Genomic DNA, 24,410 nt, shown 5'->3' on the forward strand with positions numbered 1-24,410 from the left:
GACTCTTTTCTTTCTCTCAGATTCTGCATTTAATCATTTAGTAAATCCTGTTGGCTGTACTTCTAGAGTCTTACCATTTCCTCCCACCTCCACTGATGTCACCCTGGGTAGAATTAGGTGGTTTTCATCTGTTTTAACGTAGTGGCCTCTAACTGGTCTGTTCTTGCAGCTTTGTTGAATATTCCCAACACAGCCACCAGTGATCTTTCAAGACCGAGTGTGTCAGGGGCGCATGGGTCGCTCAGTCAATAGTGCATGCGACTCTTGATTTTGGAGTTGTAAGTTAAAGCCTCATGTTGGGTGGAGAGATTACTTACAAATAAAATCTTTAAAAAATTTTTAAAAAGTAAAACAGAGTATGTCAGATTCTGTCATTTCTCCATTCAAAATCTTGCAGTGACTCCTCATGTTCCTTAGTCATGTTTTAAAGAATTCATATATTTGGCCTTCTGTGATGTGTTGTTCACTGACTCTTTGCCTTTCTCATTTGACTTGAGCCAAATTAGCTTCCTAACTCTGAGTACACTACCTCCTCTTTCCTAAGAGCTTGTGCTATAGTTGTTTTTTGCTGCTTGGATTGTTACTACTTCAGAAAATGGTAATACCTTCATTGTCTTTGAGTCTTTGTAGGATCTCTTTTCTGAATGAGGCCTATGCTGGGTGCTCTTGTGTCTGTAGCCTGCTTCCCTGCTTTGCTCTCCGCATTTGGATCTCTTTACCCTGCTCTACTTTTTATTGCTTATAGCCTACCTCTCCACCCCTGCCCCAAAATGTCAGTCCCAAGAGGTCAGGGGTCTTTTCTGTTTTATTCACTATGTGATATATCTGAAGCATATAGAAAAGTGCCTGACACATAGTAGGTGCTCAATAAATATTTGTTGAACTGAATTGATGAATTGAGCCTGGTGATCCTGGGCCTATCACTCAGTTGATCTGTATCTTAACTTCTCAGTCTGTTAGATGAAGCTGTCTGCCTCCTCTTCATCTGATAGATTCGTCCAGAGAATCAGAATCAGAATCAGGGAAGGCATGTAGCTAACATATGGCAGCTTTTGAAATGGGATATGGTAGTGTTAAATAGAACTCTTCATTTGCCCTGCTCCTCATCAGTACCAAATGCAGAATGTTTGTTGTTAAAGTAGAACAATAATTATATACAGTATTTGTTTATATTTGTATGACTTATTCCTGACTATGACCTCCTGAAAGGAAGACTGAATGTAATAATCCTTGCTTCATAAGTGAATCTTGAAGTAAAAGATAAATTATTGCACTTAGGTTATTTGATTTTTTTTTTTTAACTGGATGAAAAATGGTAATGAGGTAATCCTGAATTTTTGTCATACCCTTACCCCCATCCCAACTACTGCCTACCGTTTTTGTGTTCCTTTTTCTGGAAAACTCTTTGAAAGAGCTGTCTATACTTGCCTTTTCTAATTTCTCTCCTATTCTTTTTTGAACCCATTCCAGTTGGGCCTTTGCCTCAATCTCTACAACCAAATCATCATTAAGGCTAAACACTTTGGCAGTGGGGTTTACCTATCAAACAATTCTGTTTACTTATATAGGGAATCTAACAGAGTCAAAATCTTAGAATCAGGGAGTAGAGTGACAGTTGCTAATGCTGGGGAAAGAGAAAATAGGAGATGGTCAAAGGGTACAAAGTTTCTGTTATGCAAGATATTTAAGTTCTGGGAACTTACTAGTCTGCCCAGTGTCTATCACTAACTGTGTTCTGTACTTAAAGTTTGGAAGAAGGTAGATCTTAGGTTAAGTGTTTTTACTACATACGTATGCATGATAATAACAATGGTGAGAGGAAACTTTGGGGGGCAATGAATATGTCTCTGGCCTTGACGGTGGTAATGGTTTCATGGGTGTATACTTATCCCCAAGCTCAGACATTATATATAAACAGCTTTTTGCATGTCAACCATACTTCAGTAAAGTGGTTTGAAAAAACACACACCAAATAATGTGTTTAAGACAAAACAGATATCTCCTTTAATGATATTTAATTGTGTCTAGTATGTACCAGATCTGTGTTTTAAGATTAGTGACAGCAGAGATAAAGGAGCTGGACTGAATTGCCTCAACAGAATAGAGCATAAAAATCCCTTAGGTACCACATGGACTTTGCACCTGTCAGTATTTAGCAGTAAAGTTACATACTCTGGGTTTTGGTTAAGGGCTTGGTTGTGTACTATCCCTTTTTCCCTTGTCTGTGCATTAATGTTTTGAAGGAGAGAAGTGCTTTTCTCTACAGGTTGTATTGTTGTTATTTCCTCTGTAATTAAACTATTACTTCCAATGTAAACATAGATGTAGATTAAATTTATTGAGCACCTATTATTTGCCAGATATGTTAATGTCAGAGATGAGTCAGATACAGTCCTTATCCATAGAGACCGTCTAATGTGGGAGATAGACATTTAAACATATGAAATGTAGCATGAGAAGTTCAATAAAAGAAACAGGTACCAGCGACGTGGCCACAGTAAAGGCAATGACAAGTCTGATCAGGGAGGAAAGATACTGATCAAGAATAAAAAAAAAGAATAAATATATACACATAAACACACATATACATTTACCATTATGATTATTGTTTATTGTTTACATTAACTGTCATCATGGCAATGGGAGCCTGTTTCTTTGTGGCTGAGTGTTTTTAGTGCTGGTAAGGACTGAAGTTTGAGAACAAATGCTTGGCAAGAATAGAAATTGAGAGAATGAGAAAGGGCAAACAGTGGATTATGTTCTATGTAAAAGACACTCAGACTTTTTATACTTGGTAACTTGTTGCTTATTCAGTCCCTTTTCTAAGGACAGTTGTTCTCTGGATAGAGAAAGTAGTATTTTCATTTCTTTTATGATAGAGGTATATTTTTCTCAGGACCACAGTTAATACATAATGTATCTTTTAAAAAGTCATATACAAATATAAGTGAATCTATAATAAATCTGACAAAGGATGATGAATACTGTATGATCTCTCTTATATATAGAAGCTTATAAACAAACCAAGCACAAAGAAGAGATTGGTGGTTTCAGAGGTGAGGAGTGGGGTGAGAGAAGTGAATGAATTGCTTTTGTGTTGTTTTTAGTTTAAGTATATAGAGTACAGATAATAATAAAACTTATCCACAAATATAAGTGGATCTCCTCCACACTGTCTGGAAGTACACTGAACATTTGGGCTACAATCTCATTTCGGGAGCCAGGAGAGAATTCCTTTTCAAAGGAGAGCATCCCCAAGATGAAAAGCTGCCACCATTTCCCTCTGTGAGTACTTGTAGAAACAACAGGGTATCTTTCTTCCCTGTAATTGCCCTGGTTTGGACTGCTTGTCTGTTTAGATCACTTAGGTGGGAACACTCCCTGATTGGAGGGGTCATTTCCGTTACTCTGTTATGTAGCTGGTACATATTTCTATTAGTGAACTTGTTATGCTGTATTACGTGCATTTAACTGTCTCCCACATTAGACTGTCTCTGTGAGGATAAGCCTTGTGTCTTATCCTTTCTAATGTCTAATCCATTCTCAGCATTCCTACCAGACTTTTAGTTCTAAACACAAATCCAGTTATATTATTCTCCGTTACTGAATTGTTTAATGGCTCTCTACTTGCCCACAGTGGGAAGTGCACATTCTTTAAGAACGTTATGTAAGGTACCTTGTCATCCAACAACAGACTTGCTTTCTAGCATAATCTCCACCGTATCTCTCCACCCTGTCTGTACCCTGGCCATATCAGTTATCTTGTCATACAACAAATGCAGATGACACACCTTTCACTGTTTAACATGCTGTGTATTTTTGTTTTTGTCAGCCTTCTTCTCTTAATCGAAAGCTTCATCACATGGGTAGCAATTTTTATCTTCCGATTAACTGTTGTATTAGGAAAGCACCTTGCACATAGTAGGTGCTTGGGGTAAATTTGCAGGCATGAATGAATTTTTTTAAAGTCCACCTATCTTCACATAAGTAAATATACCAGCCACTTTGTTTCTGTTACTCTTTTGGTCAGGTTGAGAATTCTGTTTCTCACATTGAAAAAGAAGACTTTTTTGTTTGTTTTATTCAAGGTGGTTAATCAGATATTGGCAGAGAGGAGTCCGTTGTTGTTAATAACATGATTCAATAAGAATATGATGTAATGGCTATATTGAGAAATTATATTCTAGGTAACATTTTTTCCTTAAGTAAGGAAGAAGAAATCAAGTTGTCTTCCCTTAGCAGCTAGTCTATAAACAGAAATCTCTATGTAGCTGAACCATTTAGTTTTTCCTTATGTTCTGTGATCATAAATACTGAATTACCACAGATTGCACAGAGTGCAGATTTCTACCAGAAAAAAAGGTCGTTTCTTTTTTTAGGTTGCTAATTTTTTTTTCACTATTCAAATTTATCTCAAGTTGCAATTCAGTGCTTGGAGACAGTTTTTAAAATCAGCCCAGAAGATACCCATCTAGCAGTTTCACAGCCTTTGACAGAAATGTTCACCAACTCCTTCTGTAAGGTAAGCTGTCACTGTTTTCTCATTAGTATCTGATTTAAGTGTGACTACAATAATAATGTTGGGTTGTTAACATTTGAGGGGCTAGACTTTAGGTAACTAACTTCTTCCTAGGTGTAAGGTAGATAGTCCACATAGAGATGATTTGGGACCTAAAATAAAACTTTTTTTTTTTTTTTAAGATTATTTATTTATTTATTTGACAGAGAGAGATGACAAGCAGGCAGAGAGGCAGGCAGAGAGGGAGAGGAGGAAGCAGGCTCCCTGCTGAGCAGAGAGCCCGATGCGGGGCTCGATCCCAGGATCGTGGGATCTTGACCTGAGCCGAAGGCAGCGGCTTAACCCACTGAGCCACCCAGGCGCCCCTAAAATAAAACTTTTAACGTGCTTTAGGTTTCCATATTAGTAGCTGTTCACATCCTTTCACCTTCTTTTATGTTTAATGATATGTCTTAGTTGCTTTTTAAGTCCTGTTTAGTCTCTGAGCATTTTTAGATTTCTGACATGGAATACAAGTTAAAAACAAAATTTTCCTGTTTACAAAGCAACTATGTAGAAGTAGATTCATTAGGAATTGAATCATCATTTTGAAGCAGATTTCATAAAATTTGACCATTGATAGGGCTCTTTAAGACAGGGGAAGTTGCAGGGTCATTGTGCAAAAGTAATGCCAAAAACCAAGTTTTCTGATATCCCTGCTCTCAAGAACTGTTTATAATGGTCTCTGGTTTCTGGCCTTTTCAGGGAACATGGACCATAACACTGCCTAAAAAAAAATTTTTTTTTTTAAAGATTTTATTTATTTATTTGACAGAGAGAGATCACAAGTAGGCAGAGAGGCAGGCAGAGAGAGAGAGGGAGGAAGCAGGCTCCCCGCTGAGCAGAGAGCCCGATGTGGGACTCAATCCCAGGACCCTGAGATCATGACCTGAGCCGAAGGCAGCGGCTTAACCCACTGAGCCACTCAGGTGCCCTAAAAAAATGTTTTTAAAGACAGTTTTATTTATTCAGTGATTGATTTGTAGAGAGACAGTGTAAGCAGGGAGCAGTGAGGGGTAGAAGGAGAGGGATAGAGAAAATCTTAAGTAGGCTCCATACCTAGTGCAGAGCCTGATGTGGGGCTCAGTCTCACAACTCTGAGGTCATGACCTGAGCCGAAATCAAGAGTCTGACATTTTACTGACTGAGTCACCCACGCATCCCTTCAACTGTCTGAAAAATCTTAAGGTTACTGATTTTAGGGTCCCGGGGTGACCTCCCATGTGTTTTTTCATTACACTTTGGTGCCTCGTGAACTCCTTTTGTTATTCTAGTTCTGTATTCAAGCTTCGGTAGAAAATGAGGAACTCAGGGGAAAAGCCGAAGCATGTAGTGTATACTTCAGCCTGGCAGGGACATTGCTGATACTACCACATTGGCTGCTTCTAGAACTTGTTGGAAGAGGTTCTGAGAATTGCAGTGAAGATTGCAAGTTGGCACTATTATCTTCCATCTTTCTATACTTGGAAAAAAGAACAATGCGGTTATCAGACAGATCAATACTAATTATATGACAAAGATGTAAGGAGATAGTGACATGTCTCTGTGCCCCCCATCCTAGAATTCCCCTTTGCTCTGCTTTGGTTGCTGTGATTGTCTGGGCTTCTGGCCTCCTTAGGGAACCCCATTGCAGTGGCTGGATATGCCCATGGTTGAAGCTGACTTTATTTAAGTCCTAGATGCCCAAGATGCTTGTGCTTGAGACAACACTTGGATTTGCTCATTCCTTAGCTCCTGTCACTGTTCACCTCATATTAAAGAGATCAGAATTTTTTTTTTTTACTTCTCAGGAGACTCAAATTGACTTTTGCGCTCTGTTTAAATAGGGCTCTGTTTTCTTTCTCTCTCACTGTTTCCCTATGATTATATTTAATTGTAAAAATTTTTTACTTACTATTTTTAGAATATAATTTCTTGGAATTGGCTGCATTGTGTATCTGCACAGTGTTATTTGTGGTATTAATTCTTTGTTATTCCTATTTAACAGCAGCAACTTCATCACATACGTGTTTGTTAGGAGAGTACCTCAAAGAGAGTCTAAAACTTGCCTAAAGCAGCATCAAAATTGTTAAAATTAAAGAAATTATGTCTCTATTTCACCATAAAAAAGAGTGAGGTCTTGCCATTTGCAATAGCATAGATGGAACTAGAGGGTATTATGCTAAGCGAAACAAGTCAGAGAAAGATACCATATGATTTCACTCATATGTGGAATTTAAGAAACATGCAAACAGCAAAGGGTAAAAAAAAAAGAGAGAGCGAGCGAGCGAGAGACAAACCAAGAAACAGATTTCACTATAGAGAACAAACTGAGTCTACGGCCATACCACCCTGAACGCGCCCGATCTCGTCTGATCTCGGAAGCTAAGCAGGGTCGGGCCTGGTTAGTACTTGGATGGGAGAACAAACTGAGGGTTACTAAAGGGGTGGAAGGTGGGGGGGATGGGTGAAACAGGTGATGGGGATTAAAGAGGACACTTACGATGAGTACCAGGTAAAGTATGGAATTATTGAATCATTATATTGTACACCTGAAACTAAAATAATACTGTATGTTAACTAACTGGAATTAAAAACTTCAGAAAAAAAGAAATTATTCGTCTAAGTATCCTTGGTTGTTACATTGATCATTTTAGTTTTAGGAGTTAAGTTTCTATACTAAATGGATTCAGTCCTTTATATAAAGTAGATAACCCTCATCCCTACATTATGGCTGCTCAAATGTATTCAATGAATATAAGAATTAGTTTTTAAAAGATATAGAACTGTGGCAATTTCATTAAAATAATTCAGAAGGGGGCGCCTGGGTGGCTCAGTGGGTTAGGCCGCTGCCTTCGGATCAGGTCATGATCTCAGAGTCCTGGGATCAAGTCCCGCATCGGGCTCCCTGCTCAGCAGAGAGCCTGCTTCCCTCTCTCTCTCTGCCTGCCTCTCCATCTACTTGTGATTTCTCTCTGTCAAATAAATAAATAAAATCTTTAAAAAAAATAAATAAAATAATTCAGAAGGATTTAGAAGGCAGAGCAGATTAGAGTCCATTTATCAATATGCCATTTTTTGTGACTCGAAAAAGCCACTTTTTCCCCATGCATTAACTGCCCAGGCTTGTTAGAAGATGTGTCATAGAAGAAACCCTGATAGCAAGTACTGCGGTGCAGTCCTGTGTCCTTGAACTACATTTACATCCTATGACCGTAGTCAGTTTTAAGTAGTGACCTCTAGTTACAAGGATTCCCATTTTAACTCTATTTTTTATTCCATTTTATTCTGATACTTTATGCTTAGAAAAACTGATTAGTAGAGAAAGATTACAAAATATAAGAACAACTCATGTACTTGATGAATGATTTTATACTTGTGAAAATTTGTGTGTAATTAGGGAAGTATATTTGAACGTTGGAATTATCAAGTTCCTTGAAACTTTAGACAAGACAAAGAACCTGGTGGGTATATTCTAAATGTAGTACATAGGCACATTAGCTACAAATTATGTTTTCTTGAAAACTATAGCTTTACTCATGAACTTCAGAGTCAAGTATAAAAGCAGCACAATTTTAAAAAGATCTTTCAAAAATGGAAAATTGCATTATTTTCCTGGTGCCACTCAAGATATTTCTGCTTGTGCCTTTGGTTTGAACCCTATAAATGCAAAGGAGGTTTGAGGATGGTAGTAGCTACTGAAAACAGGAAATTTACATTGTTTTTTTATTTTATGATGAAATTAATATATGTCCACTGTTTTAAAAAATTCGGTCAACATGGAATGATATAAAGAAGAGACTGAAAATTTTACCTCCTTAGACCTTTCCTGTCTTTGTTTTTTAGCCTGTGTGCATGTATATGTGTGTGTGCACGTATTTAAGTAATAGGATCATATTATTAGTGCTCTTTTTGTAAACTGTGAATTTGACTTAGTGGGCTATCTCCTTAGATATTAAACGTGTTTCAAGATTTTCACTAATATAAAAAAAAATTTCTTGAATATATTTCTATTCCTATTCTTTGTATACTTGTTATCTATTTATTTTACCAGAATTTAATAGAATTTATTAGAAATTTCAGAAAAAAAATCTTCACAACTATACCTAATATCTAATTTGGATAACAAAATATCCTGTTTTTATTTTTAAATATAATGAATTTATTTTCAGCAGCATGTTCATTTAAAACAACAAAGCATTTCCATTCACTAAAAAGGTATTTGTCAATAAAATACACAATAAACCTGTAGCATAAATGTAAATAGTCAGTTTATCTCCATTACCCACAGTATAATTTATTTCATGGTTATAGTATTTTAAGTATATTGGTTACTTATATTTGTTCTGCATGAAGTAGGATTTTTTGATCTAGGTAAAGCAAATAAAAAACTTTGATTCACAGTAGCCCATTATCTTCTAGAGAAAATTCTACATAGTCATTTTTCTAATAAAATTATGTGAGAGGACTATTCGCCTATTTCTTTCTAATCTTTTTATTTACAAGTTAAATTTCATCACATGTAATTGCAGATGAGTTACTGTAATGCAGGTTATTCATTATTATTTATGGTTCTGTGGGATGGCTCTTTTTTATGTAGCTAAATGGAAATACATTGATTTTTATTTAATTTCAGAATGACGTTTTGCCTCTCTCAAACTCAGTGCCTGAAGATGTGGGAAAAGCTGACCAATTAAAAGATGAAGGTGAGAATTTCATAAAGAAATTACTTATTTAGTAAAACTTTCTGAAACTCTGGAGAAAATGACTTTGTCAGTTGATAAGATTCTGGTTTACACTGCCAAGCCTGGATTGTCATGAGGCCACATGGTATTTGTGAAACAGAAATAAATGTGATGGGGAAAAAACCTAGAAACATAGAATGGCTTGTGAGCAATATAGTTGTGTCTTGTTCCAAGAGAAGCAGATCTGATGTGAATAAGACCTGGAAAACAAGTCACTTAAAGGAGATTACTTATAACTGAATTTGCTATGTGTACTCCAGCATACCAAATTCTTTTTTATGTTTAAAGAGATGAAAATAATTTTCAGTATTATTTTAACTCTTGTATATATTTACTGTTTTCTAATTCTTTGAAATTTGTTAATGCATGTATATGGCATGTAAGTATTAGCTAGCACATTTAGTTACTATATTACTACATCTTCTAATAGTGGCTCTTGAAACATTCTTGGTGCTAATAAGTCACTGTTGAGGATCTGTGTTCAATTTTTCTGTCATGTCATTTATGTTAAGCTATAGAGGAGAGTCAGGTCAGACATACAAGAGTTGTACTAAGAAGCTGGAGGGAAGTTTTGATATTAGCAGTGAATGAGAGCCAAGAAATTCCATGTCCTATAGGCAGAGAGTTTTAGGGATTATGCCATGTTCTGAAGCTATACAATATTGATTCAGAACCATTTTTCTGTACTTTTCCTTACACCGAAAAAGGGTGTTTACTTATAAAAAAAAACAAACAAAAAACCCAACAGTTGATGTCTAAAATGGAAGATATGGAAGATATGGAAGTTTTTCCTATTCCTTGGGCCTTATCTTCTCTATTAAATTTATAAATACATACATATATCATTGTTTTTAATGGCCACATAGTGTTCCATGGTACTGTAAGACCATGATTTACTTACCTAGATGGATAATTTTGTAATCCTAAATAACATTATCTTAATGTCTTTGTCTGCATTTTTAACTACTTTGATTATTGTCATAGGATTACATTATAAAGTTCTGTATTTCCAACAAATACACAGCTTTCGATTTTCCATTTCCTATTTTCTCTAAGAAATGGTAGTACTACAGTGACTTAAAATTTTAGAATGATGTCTTTCATACATTACATGTAAAAGTAAGCAACAACCAAGGGGTACCTAGATGGCTCAGTCAGTTAAGCCTTTGGCTCAGATCATGATCCTGGGGTCCTGAGAGTGAGCTCCAAGTCGGGTTCCCTGCTCAGTGGAGAGTCTGCTTGTACCTTCCCCCCTGCAGGGCCCCCTGCCCCTGCTCTCTCTCTCTCTCAAATAAATAAATAAAATCTTTAATAAAAAATTAAGCAACAACCAGATCCTTGTTGTCATTTGAATCAAGAGTACTCCCCCACCAAGAATTTCAATTTAGGCTATCCAGATAGAAATGCATTTTCCATATATTTAGTTTCTAATTTTAACAATTTAATCTGTTGTGTTTTTTTTTTCTTGCTCAGAGTTTTATAGTATCTGAGCTCAATGAGGATGATATTGAATAGATAGCAAATTGAAATTTAATTTTTGTCCATCATGTTTACTCCCTCTGCAGGAGATTGTGTTCCCCACACAGTTTGCTATGATGTAGTGAATGTTGGTAAGAGGAGGATTAGGAGTCATTTACTGTTCCAGCATGGGTAACTGAACTGCTCTTGCTTTCGCCTTTAACCAAAAGCTTTTATTCTTTGTTTTTCTTAAGACCTATCATATCTAAGACACATTACACACAAAGTTAAAGCAATTTTATTTTATTCTATTGAGTGTACCGGGGGGAGGGGGAGGGAAGAGGAGGGAGGTGAGAAGGAGATGAGAGGGAAGGGCAGAGGGAGAGAGAGAATCTCAAGCAGACTCCACGCCCAGTGCAGAGCCCCACAAGGCCATTGTAGACTGTCAAGTGTAAGATTATTCCGGGCTGTGTGTTATACTTAACTGTGTTAATCAAGGCTTCTAGTCCGCTAGTACCTTCCTGAAAGGTTGCTTTCAAATATTTCTGTGTTTGGTTTCTGAAAAGCTACAGTAAGCTCAGAAAAAACCAAGATGGTTTCATTTCTGTCATTTCCTCACACATCACAAAAGTCTAGGCATATCTTACAGGTCATCTTCATAATTAAAGGAGATAATTTTATAGGAGAGGACCACGAAAGCATAAATTGCTATAAAATGTTCATTTATATTTATCTTTACAAATTTCTTCATCTGTGTCCTGCATATTTGTACGTTAGATGTTTTGTAACTTTAGGCTTACTGCTACTATATGTAAATTTATATATACATATAGTATGTAGACATTTGATGGGGTGGTGGTTTACAGGAAAAGACATACAAAAGATTTTATTAATATTAATAATAATGATAATAACAGTGCCACCCTGCTAGTGAATGATTTGTCACAACTGCTAACTCAGGAAAGAATGGGTGAGCCCTGGTGCTGTTGGGGCCACCTGCTCCGTCCTTAGGAACCCCAAAGGGACTGGACAGTCAGAGGCACAGCTCCTGGCTGGTTTTGCCAACACTGTCAGGAACAAACTCAGATACTCTCTTGTGGGAGTAGCCAATAACTCAAGAGAGGAGGGTTTGGAAAAGAGAAAGGTGGAATTTATTTCTGGTACCAGCTGCCGAGGGAGGTGGCAGCTCAAGCCTTAACAACCCACCTATCTGCCTGCAAGGTGGACCCCTGGAGTTTTGCAGGAGAGGTTTAGGGGAGTAGGTGCCAGAGAGCAAGCAGGGAGCACATGATCACGGCTGCGGTTTAGTATGTTTTCAGCATGTGATCATGGACAGGGAAGGGACCTATGGTTGTGGTCTTCTAGGCATTCTCTTACTATCAGTGCTTTTCTGGCCTGGCAGTGGGAATGTTCTGGTCATTGCCCAACACCTTCATCGTTGCCTCAAGATAATGTGGTAAGAAATAAGCACAGTGGATTTTAGTTAGAGCATGAGTTAAGTGGTCGTGTCTATTTCTGGTTTTAATTTTTGGGGTCACTGTGGTACCAGAGGACTCCCTAAGAACCCAAGATGAAAAGGCCCAAGAGCAAAAAGAAAATCCACATAACCCAGAAAATTCCTTTGCACAGGAGAAACAAACCTATTTAAGTACCTAGGCTCATGTAGTTAATATTATCTTGCTCTGTCATAAAAACTATGTAATCCTCTTAGCTTCCTTAGAGGTTTTATAGTTGTTACTTTTGGGGGGTGGGGATCTAAATTAATTTTTTTTAAACAGCTTTATTGAGGGTTGCCTTGGTGGTACAGTTGGTTGAGCATCCAAATCTTTGTTTCGGCTCAGGTCATGATCTTAGGGTCTTGGGATCAAGCCCTGCCTTAGCTCTGCTTTCAGGGCGGGGGGAGTCTTCTTGAGATTCTCTCTCCCTCTGTGTGTCCCTCCTCCCACTTGCTCTTTCTCTATCTGAAATAAATAATTCTAAAAACAAACAAACAAAACCCATCAGCTTTATTGAGCTATGATTTGCATACCATACAGTTTACTCCTTTAAAGTGTACAGATTTGGGCGCCTGGGTGACTCAGTCAGTTAAGCGACTGCCTTCAGCTTAGGTCATCCCGGAGTCCTGGGATAGAGTCCCATATTGGGCTCCCAACTCCACGGGGAGTCTGCTTCTCCCTCTCACCTCCTCCTTGCTCATGCTCTCTCTCACTGTCTCTCTCTCAAATAAATAAATAAAATCTTTAAAATAAATAAATAAGGGGCGCCTGGGTGGCTCAGTGGGTTAAAGCCTCTGCCTTCGGCTCAGGTCATGATCCCAGAGTCCTGGGATCAAGCCCCACATCGGGCTCTCTGCTCTGTGGGGAGCCTGCTTCCTCCTCTCTCTCTCTGCCTGCCTCTCTGCCTACTTGTGATCTCTGTCTGTCAAATGAATAAATGAAATCTTAAAAATAAATAAATAAATAAATAAAGTGTACAGATTCATTGGTTTTGTAGTATAGTCGTGGAGCTGTGCAACCATTACCACAATTATAGAACATTTTTATTACCCTAGGAAGAAACCATGTAGCTATTAGTGGAATCACTGTTTTTGTTTGTGTTTGTTTTTTTAAGAGAGTGCATGTGTACCTGTGTAGGCGTGAGTTGGGGCAGAGGGAGAGAGAGAGAGAAAATTCTAAGTAGTCTCCATGCTCAGTGCAGAGCCCCATGTGGAACTCGATCCCACATCCTGAGATCATGACCTAAGTGGAGATTGAGTCAGATGTCTAGCCAACTGACCCACCCAGGTGTCTCTAATAGTCACTCCTTATATGCATTTCTGATTCTTAATGTGCAGTAACTTTTCACATGACTTTATTTATTTATTTATTTGAGATGTGGGGAGGGGCAGAGAAAGAATTTTAGGCATTGAGCCTGATGCAGGGGCTCGATTTCAATCTCCATCTCATAGCCTGAGATAGTGACCTGAGCCAAAATCAAGAGTCAAACTTAACAGATGGAGCCTCCCAGATGCCCTACTTTTGCATGATTTTAGATGCTTTTGTCTAGCTGTGTTTCCTTTAATCTTCCTGTTCCTGTTCCTTGTAAAGTTGTACTGTCCTCGTCCTATGAAGTAGCTAATGATCTGTTAAAAGACCAAGCTAATAGGAGAACTTCTGGTTTATTGGAATTTGGAAGGAATAATACAGACCTTTGTGATGTAAATCTTTCCTCTTATCCAGTGTTTTAAAATTTAGATTTTGAACAGAGGTTATTAATCAGTGAGCAGGACACATTCCATTTCAGGGAATACAGAAGATAGCCACAGGAAATCCCTTATTTTACTGGCTGGTTGTTACCCCGCTAAATTATTTCCAGATGTATCTGCAGAGGCCCTTCTTGGAAATTAGTACCTGTGGGGTAGCCCTGGTACCTGAAATTCTGTCTTTGTAGAAATTCATGTCCACCTATCCCCTTTTAAAAATTTATCTCTGGAAGGGGTAGTGCATAAAAATATTATCTGCCAATAACTTATTAACATGATTAATTTTACCAGTTTACCCACACAGCAGAGTTCTGAGGGCTTGACTGTTTAGCAGGTGTGTGTTTTGACAGGGAGGACTGGAAGAGGGATCCAGATTGAGATGATGATTGAGAAGGGTGTTGTATCTGGAATGGGGTGGGCAGCTCTAAAAAGAAGAGAGAGATGAAGATAAGGAAGGTAAGAAGAGATTAGATTTCGCCTAGATATTCATAATTACTGCATTAACTCACTGAAGCCCAGATTTCATAAGGTATGCAAACATTAGTTGTTTTATGACTTTGCATTGTTAGGATCATTCAAACACACTGATGACTGAGGAGTATCAACTGTATAGTACAATATAACTTTTACCCCTTAGTGCCATTGAAAAAACATGTTGAGGGGGCATCTCTTGGCTCAGTTGGTAGAACATATGGCTTTTTTTTTTTTAAGAGTTTATTTATTTATTTGATTGAGAGAGAGAGAGAGATCACAAGTAGGCAGAGAGCAGGCAGAGAGAGAATGGGAAGCAGGCTCCCCGCTGAGTAGAGATGTGGGGCTCAATGCCAGGAACCTGAGATCATGACCTGGGGTGAAGGCAGAGGCTTAACACACTGAGTCACCCAGGTGCCCCAAACATGTGGCTCTTGATCTTGGGAGCCCGAGTTTTCAAGTCCCACATCGTGGGCAGAGTTTACATAAAAAATAAAAAAAAGAAAAATCATCTTGTTGACCTTCATATTATTGTAGTTCCTGTGATTCAGATTTATCTTTCAGACTTTCTATTTTTTGTGTATATTGTAGTTACTGTACATATTGATTATTTCAGGCAATAACCACATGAAAGAGGAAAATTATGCTGCTGCCGTGGATTGTTACACACAGGCAATAGACCTGGATCCAAATAATGCGGTTTATTATTGCAACAGGTAAACTAGCACTATTGTGGCAGGCTTGAAGTCCTTAATCTGTCATTTACATTAATACCTCTGAAGGAGAACTGTAAAGTTCATTTTGAAAATTTTGAAAGTTCAGAAATGTATAAAGAAGGAAAAATAAAACCTCATAAAATTACTGCTTAGAGCTAATCACTGTTACTCACCTTTTGTCATATTTTGTTTAATGTGAGTATAATCAATTTCTGATTCATTGGTATTCAGTAGCCATGTCATAAACATGTCCTTAATATGTTGAAACTCTTCATAAACACTATATAAATGGATATAAATTAGTCCATTTTTACCTCTTCATTTTTTTCATATTTCCAGTACCTATCATTGTGGCTGGCAAAAAGCACTCATTTTTTTTTTTTATAAATGGATAAGTGTACCTTAATTTATTTTATTTTATTATTATTTTTTTTAATGTACCTTAATTTTACATAACTGCTGACCTACTGGATAACTTTGAGGTTGTTCATTTTTCTTCAATGTGATGAAGCTGTAGTGAGCAACTTTATTGCTCAAATTATTTTCTGAAATTTAGGTATTCTGGACTTTGGATTTTATCCTTGGATCTGCTTTCATTGGGTTTAACAGGAATTGGTTAAAAAAATATTGTTGATGCTAATTGCAAATTTGTTCAAATTTGTTTGAAAAATTTGGCAAACTGATTTCCTTCCCTAGGAGTATGTGAGTGTATCTGTTTTTGCCATATCCTTTTCAGCACTAAGTACCTGAGTTATCATTTATTGTTGTTAATTTAATATTACTTTTATTTTAATAGTAATTGTTCGAATTTATATTTACTTACTGGTGAGGTTGGACATTTTTCAGATGTTGGGCATTTGTGGGTTTTTTCTTTAAATTCTCTTTGTACCTGTGCCAGGCTTTAGCCTGTTTGACCTCATAGTTCTTTTTTCCCTTTTCTGCCCTTTTTGACAGAGGGTCTGGCCTTTATAGATTGCATTTCCCAGGCTCCTTTGTCACCTGGGTATTGTCTGGGGTCAGCCACAGAGGGTACTGGCAGGAGATTGGAGGGTAGAGGAGGAGAGAAGTTGGGGTATTCCTTCCTCTCTTTTTACAACAGGGTGTTTATCCAGCAGGGGCTGCTTCCCATTCTTATCTCCAGACCCCACCCAACACACCTGCTATGGGTCCAGCTTCTGTCAGGTGATATTGGGTTTTGGACTCTGCACTTTGTCCTCTGTCTTAGGGATGGTAATGGCTTCCTCTTGTTCCTCATCTCTGGGTTGCTGCACAATGATGCCTATTGGCATCTCAGCTCTTCTCTTAACTATGTAGTGAAGTCCCTGAGCTAAATTAATCTGTTTTATATGTTAAAGTTCCAGTAGTACTTCTGCAGTGATAGAAATGTTCTGTTTCTGCCTTCTTCAATACAGTAACCACTAGCCAGAGTAGCTTTTGACCATTTGCAGTATAGCTAGTGCAGTTGAGAAAGTAAATTTTTAGTGTTTAATCGATTGAAGAGCAATTTAAATTAATTGAATTGCAATAGCCACATGTAGCTTGTGGCTGCTGTCCTGTATGGCACAGCTGTATATTAAAGATATAATCCATTTGTCCTAATTGCACAGCTTTTTGTTTGTCTTTTGATGTTTTTATATGTAAAACTTTTAAGTATTGGTGTAAGCAAGTTTGTTTTTCCTTTCTTTTGAATATTCTTCTGATGCTTTTAAGCTTAAATCTCTCCCCATTTGTGGACTTGACAAATAACTTTTCTTATTTTTCCTTCATATTTATTTATTTATTTAAAAGATTTTATCTATCTATTTATTTATTTATTTGACAAAGAGAGAGAGACAGTGAGAGAGGGAACACAAGCAGGGGCAGGTGGGAGAGAGAGAAGCAGGCTTCCCGCTGAGCAGGGAGCCTGATGCAAGGCTCTATCCAGGACCCTGGGACCGTCACTGGACCTGAAGGCAGACGCCCAATGACTGAGCCACCCAGGTGGCCCTTTCCCTTCACATTTAAATTTTCTCATTGCAAGTGTGTTTTGGTGAATGTTATCTAGAACTTTTCATGACAGAATATAAAAATTGCCTTATATTATATATATATTATATTATATATTATATAGTAAGTTCTTAAATTTGGGAGAGATTATCTTTTATTGAGGTTACCATATCATGTTTAGGGTATTCATACCCTTGTGAGGTCATCCCTTCTCCCTTGCCTTTTCTTTTCTTTTTTAAAAAATTATTTTGTCTTAATATATAATGTATTACTTGTACCCCTTGGTACAGGTCTGTCAGTCATCAGTCTTAGACACTTCACAGCACTCACCATCTGCACATACCCTCCCCAATGTCCATGACCCAGCCACCCTCTCCCCGGCCTTTTCTTTAGAAAAATCTTCCTTGTGTTGACACTGAATTTGTTTTCCCAAAACCCCTGTAGCTAATCTCAGTTGACAGTTCTTATTTTTATTCTTGAGGGCAATTACAGAATGATCCTTCTTTTTCATAATAGTACCTTACACTTTGACGTTTGTTACTCTGTTCACTTGAGTTCTTTTCTCCACATTATATTTTCGCAGCTTCCTCAGTTACACCTCAGATAATACAGTTTTATGTTCTGCACTTTTGCTCTAAATTTGTTCTAGTTTATCTGTATGTGTAGTTCCTAGGAATTTACATGGAATTTCTGGAATTTGCCTAACCACAACAGTCTCATAGGGCTCTCATTTAACCTACTTCTAGATAACATAGTTATATATTTGCATTTTGTAGCATTATTTATTAAATTCATATTTTGCTTTTGGCTTATTAAAGTGTTTCTCTGTTTCACACATTCTCTTTATTTTGTCATTCAATTGTATTTTCGTTTGACAAATTCTTGCCAAACACCTGCTATTTATTTACCAGTGCTGTCAGTGGAGGTATAGTTGGTTTTCTGTACTCAAATGCAGAATCTTTTATTTTATCCCTATAGATTTTTATCTTGTTATAGACTCTTATGTGTATGATCCTTAGTCTTTGGATAATTTGTAAAGTAACGTATTTGCTTTTGCTCCTAGTTTCATGTCATCCGTAAACTTAAGAATGCCATATATTATGTCAGTTAAGAAGTCAACTAACAGAGAAATCACAGGGAAGAGGTTAAGAGCAGGGGTTCTGACCCAGACTCTTTTGAATTCTGATTTCTGGCTCTGACACTTACTACGTGTGTGACCTTGAGCAAATTACCTACCATATGCATGCCTTAGTTTCCCCATTAGCAAAATATGGATAATAGTATCTACCCCATAGGACTTTTGTAGAGATTAAATAGTTAATACATATGAAGTACTAGGAAGCTATCTAGTAAAGAGTGTTTTACACAACAGTATTATTATTGTGTAATAATACTATATAATTGTATGTTATAATTATATATCATTAATTATATACTATATTAACTAAATATTATTTATTATATCAATAACTATGTTATAATATATTTAATATTATCATTATTATTTATGCAATCTGAGTTTTTTTGCTTTGATCAGAATATGAAGAAAGACCCAAATTTATTGGGGTCCAAATATGTTGTCGTTGTCTTTCTCTGATTTACTAGTCTGGTAGTAGGCCTGTTAAAATAAGAAAGGAAATTATGTTAGACTGGAGTTGCTCTGAATGAATCTATGTTATTTATCTTCTTTTTTTGGGTAGGGGGAAGGTCCTCTTAAATTTTTTGAAAGACTTTGAACTTGAAAGAACTTTACAGTAAATATTTTTATATTCAGCCACACCAAGATTTTTACCTTTAATATTTTACTACATTTGCTGTGTCACATGTTTATTTACCTATTTGTACCCCCTCTGTTCATTAGTCTGTCTTATTTTGGATGCATTTCAAGCTAAATTGCACCCATCAGTACACTGTCCCCCCTAAATACTTTATCATGCATGTCATTAATAGAGTTCTGTATTTTGTATTTTTTTCCTTTGAGGTAAAATATACAAGTCATAACATACACAAATCTTAACTGCACTTTGCCTGAGTTTTGACAAATGCATACAGTTGTGTAACACAAAACCCCCTATCAAGCTACTGAAAATTATGCATGCCCCTTCAGAGTCAGTTGCCTAAAAGACCAGAGGCAGCCACTGTTCTGTTTTGTTTTATTTACTTACTACAGATTAGATTTGTTTCTTTGAGAGTTCCACATAAAAGAAATTGTACCATATATACTTTTAGGTATGTGACTGTTTTTGCTTAGGTTGATGGTTTTGAGATTTACTGTGTTGTTGCTTGTCTCATTGGTTCTTGTTTTTAAGGCATTTTCTACTGTTGGCATGTACACAGTTCACCGAGACGTTTTCCTATTTATGGTCACCTGGGTGCTTTTGGTTTTTTGTTTGTTTTGTATTTTGTCCAGAATTTATAGTTATTATTTGTGGAAGATCCTTGTGGATCCAAAAGGAAGTTAGTTGTCCATACTAGAAATCTACATTTCCTTTACCAAAAAATCCCTTTATTGATGTGTCCTAATAATCTAGCCCAGAAAAATTAAAAATCCATGTACTTTGTGCAAAATGAACTTTGCAAGCTGTGTGTTTTATTCTCTGTCATCAGATGACAGAGATATGTTTTAATTTAATTTATGTTTTAATTTAACATGAAAATTTTTAATTTAACATGAAATATTTGAAAAAAAATTTAATAGTATCACTAAATGTTATGAACAGATATAGATGTTATCAGAAAATTGCTTGTTTATAGACCACAGTAAGCCATACACTTTTAACTGTGAATATGGTAAATTGCAGCCTAAATAAATCATTTACTTCAGATGAGATTAGGGTTCATGAATAGTCTTATGTTTACTAGTACTGGATTAAAAGAGATTCTTGTGCTTGCTTTTCATTTAGCTGTCATTAAGTTGAAATCAATAATCATGCTCATCTTTTTCATTTAAATAGTATTTTTTTCCTGAGGATTTCAGTAATAGAGCAAGCAATTTAGTATTAAATAATTAGAAAACTTTATTTATATATTTAATACAAATATTGAAAAGAGGTTAAAAAAAATTTTAGACCCCAGTAAAGTTGTAGATATCTCAATAGTTTTGCCAACTACCCCTTGCATTTTTCTTAGCCAGCTGGCTGCCAAGAATTAGAAGCCCAGAATAGTAGATCTAAATATTTCTTTGGATATTCATTTTCACAGTTTTATTCCTATTCAAAATATTGTTCATATATTAAACTTGCTAGCATGAAATGTAGTTTTCTTTTTATAGAAGTGACTTTCTTATATGTTAGAAAATAATCACTTGGCATATTTCTTAACCATGAGACTTTCTCGTCTAGTTTATCTTCTGTTTTAGCTTTTAGGATACTAAGGATGCTTTAGGTTCAGCTTAGGTACCAGGAGAACCTGAGTCCCTTCTTGAAAACCCATTATTTATTTTTTCTTTTTTTCTCTACTCCCAGCACTCACTGATCATGATATATATATCATTTATGTCAGTTTATCATATGTTGTGCCTTATTTTATTTTCACACTTGTTTTATTTCTTCAGAAGAAAGGCAGAGATTGAAGCTTGTATATTTTTGTATCTCTTATAGTACCTAGCACGGTTCCTCATAGAACTTCAGCCAATTTTTGTTGGATGCATGGAGGACTATAGAAGAACTGTAAGAAATTTCCAGTGATATTGAAATGACGACACTCACTTTAACACTTGTATACATAAAACAACAAATGATTGAGTACAGGTCTAAAACATTTCCAAGTACTTTATAATATGAAATGATATTTTATATTAAGCTAGCTAACTTTCTGTGTCTTCTATCCCTAAATAGTACTCTTACTTCTTTTGTACAACCTCATTGCTGAGTACATTACTTTACCCGTAACCGTCTCCTATTTCTGGAGTGGATGGATGGTTAAATGACTGAGACAATAAACGGAATTAAAGGTGTATAGGAGAGAGTCAGAGCATGATGGAGAGAATTTGTCCAGAGGCCTCTCAGATGATGGGGAATTGGAGATGGATCTAGATTTGATGGACAGGTAGAACTTAGATGGAGCATGGGGGAAGGTATTTTAAGTTGGAGAACATAGTTTAAAAGGCATCATTAGGGTTGCTAGTAACAATGTGAGCTCTGAGAAAGACTGAAACAGAGACCACACTGTTTTTTCCTTTGTTTTCCTCCACCTCCATAAATAGCATGTAGTTGTTAGGCTCACTTGGGTTTGAACTTGGTTCGTGGAATTTGGAGTTGAATCTCAGGTCAGCTGTGTATTAGCTCCGTGATCTTGGGCAGCCGCTTAACCTTTCAAGCTTCAGTTTCTTCACCTGTAAAATAGAGATAATACTAACCAGGTCATAGGGTAATTGTGAGGAGTGATGATATATATAAAGCACCTAGCATAGTGCTCTAACTTATTTATGCATGACCTATGGTATGGGAGATGTAAGTTATCTGTGATTTTTCTTTCTGCCTTGTCTTCTATAAAAATAAAACACAGGTTATATTCATGATCTTGTTCTAACAGGGTAAAGAAGGCGAGGGTGTCAGAAAACATGGTGACTCTGACTGTATGGTTCTATTGGAATTTGATTAGTTATGCCCTAATAACCAGACAGCAGGGGCAGAGAGAGGCCACATTGATATTCAGTTCAGACACTGACGTGTTTGGCTTCCTCTCACAGAAGATTTTAATATAGCCCAGATTCTCTTCCCTTTCCTGGCCTTAGAAGTTCAGGTGCCTGTTCTATTTTGAAAGATCCTAGCTTGCAGTCTATGATCTAAAGCTAAAGCTATCGGGCGCCTGAGTGGCTCAGTCAGCTAAGCATCTGAGGTTGGCTCAGATCATGATCCCAGGGTCCTGGGATCCAGCCCCACATCGGGCACCCTGCTCAGTGGGGAGCCTACTTCTCCCTTTACCTGCTGCTCCCCCTGCTTGTGTGCTCACTCTCTCTCTCTCTCTCTGTCAAATAACTAAATAAAATCTTTAAAAAAAGAAGAAGCTAAAACTATCAAGATTGAAACATAGTCATCCTCTTCCCTTCTGCCCCCTCTTTCTGGGTCTGATTCTCCCTGCCTTATTCCTTTTCTTTTTATCAGTGTCTGAAGTGAGATCAGGGTGTCTTCTGCTCAGTTTACCGTTTCTGTATATCTCCCAGCAGCTCATTTGTTCCCTCCTCCATTTCTATCACTACTCCTTTAGTCCAGGTTCTTAAGTTTTGCTAAACTAGTGCTACATAACTTGGTTTGGTTTCCACTGTCCACTTGCACTCCCTACTCCAGTCTTCTGACAAAAGGGTCTTTCTAAAATGTGCAATTAATCATCTAATTTGTGCTTTCTTCTTGCTAGACCCAAATACCTATATGATCATCTTTAAACTCCTCAGCATGATGCATAAGATCTTTTATAATTATGCATTTAAAAAACATTTGGCTGCTGTTGTTAGCCATTCATTTTTTAAAATAGATTATTTATTTGAGAGGGAGAAGACACGAGTGGGGGAAGGGTTGAAGAATGGGGAAAAGCAGGCTCCTCGCTGAGCAGGAATCCTGATGTGTGGTGCGATTGCAGGATCCTGGGATCATGACCTGAGCCAAAGACAGACGCTTAATTGACTGAGCTACCCAGGCATCCCATCATTTTCCTTTTTAAAATTTCATTATTTTCACTGTTCTTCCTACTCCATTCTTCTTTCTACTCTATGCACATGGAATGTGAAATTTGCTGACATGCTGACATGTTGAGACGTCTCTCCATGCTTTCATGTGCACTGCCTAGAATGCTTTCTACCTTATTTAATTGGCCAGCTGCCAGCCATCCTTCAAGACCCTGCTAGTGTTATTTTGGAAAGATTTTCTAAATTTTTTTCCTTCCCAATCTCCTGTTCATGCTCTGCACACTTCTCTACCATGTCCTATGGAATGGTGCTGTCCAGATGGTAGGTCCTAGCCACATGCAGCTGGTCAAATGTAAGTGAAACTTAATAAAATAAAAAATTCCATCCCTCAGTTGCACTACCATATTACATGCACTGTTTAGCCACGTGTGGGCAAGGGGCTACTGTATTGGATAGCACAAAAAAAGAATTTACTTATCACAGAAAGTTCTATTAGCTCCTGCAGGGTTAACTATACTTTTCACATGTTGCCTCTCCCTTTGATGCTTTGTTGATACTTCTTTCGATCTCACTGTTGCACTTATACTATTATTTATTTACATGTGTTTTTCTCTATTAGTGAAAGATTGGAGGGCAGAGATTTAGCCTCTTCATCTATGTGTCTTTGGCTTGGATTTCAGGGTTTAGCATATTATAGTTTTCAACAAAAGTTTGAGTTGAATTGACATAGTGAATTTTGGAAGGGAGAATTGCCTCCACCTGAAAGACTTCTAATACTGAAACAGTTGTATGTCAGCATGTTTTATAAATATATACATAGATATGTATTATAAATAATATAGTAGGTTTGCTATATAATATATATTTAGGAAAATAAATTTAAAGCTATTTAAAACGCATTTCAACTTAATGAAAGAGTAATACATGAACATCTTTATATGCTTATTATAAAGTCGAAAATAGCTAACATTTGCCATGTTTACTTCTTCTTTCTTTCTCTCTTTCTGTCTGTCTCTGTGGGGGTGTGTGACTATGTGTATTAAGTTTTCTTGCTTGTCCTAAATCCTTTAGTTATATCTCCTAAGAATGAGAATTTATTCTGCATAATTATCATGCCATTCACCTGTAGGAAAATTAGTGTTAATATTGACATTTCTTCATTTTTCCCTAGAATACCTTCAATAACTCTGTCTTTGATCCAGAAGCTAATCAGTGTTTGTGTTTTGCATTTTGAGATGTTACTTTTGTCTCTTAATCTAGAATATATTACTGGTTCTTTATTTTTATTTTTATTTTTTTAATTTTTTTTAAAGATTTTATGTATTTATTTGGCAGAGAGAGATCACAAGCAGGCAGAGAGGCAGGCAGAGAGAGAGGAAAAAGCAGGCTCCCCACTGAGCAAAGAGCCCAACGTGGGGCTTGATCCCAGGACCCCGAGATCATGACCTGAGCCGAAGGCAGTGGCTTAACCCACTGAGCCACCCAGGCACCCCTGGTTCTTTATTTTTATTTTTTTTATGACATAGACATTTTTGAAGAGTTCAGACCGGTGATTTTATAGCATGTGCCATAATCTGGCTTTGTGTAATTGCTTCCTTATTATAATTTTAGGTTAAAGTGTGGTATGAAGCCC

The 24,410-nt window shown here is 36.9% G+C and overlaps 1 protein-coding gene across 3 annotated transcripts in view; it reads left to right on the top strand.

Moving 5' to 3' along the window:
- Positions 1–24,410, top strand: part of SGTB (small glutamine rich tetratricopeptide repeat co-chaperone beta) — a 45,549-nt gene that overhangs the window by 5,835 nt on the left and 15,304 nt on the right. For all 3 annotated transcript variants that reach the window (XM_004764535.3, XM_013062475.2, XM_013062476.2), the window contains exons 3-5: positions 4,419–4,522; positions 9,174–9,243; positions 15,069–15,168. In XM_004764535.3, coding sequence (XP_004764592.1) covers positions 4,419–4,522; positions 9,174–9,243; positions 15,069–15,168 — 274 coding nt within the window. The remainder of the gene's footprint in view (positions 1–4,418; positions 4,523–9,173; positions 9,244–15,068; positions 15,169–24,410) is intronic.

Source organism: Mustela putorius, unplaced genomic scaffold (assembly GCF_011764305.1).
Source record: "Mustela putorius furo isolate JIRA1106 unplaced genomic scaffold, ASM1176430v1.1 tig00000145_pilon_pilon_pilon, whole genome shotgun sequence".
Lineage (NCBI taxonomy): Eukaryota > Metazoa > Chordata > Mammalia > Carnivora > Mustelidae > Mustela > Mustela putorius.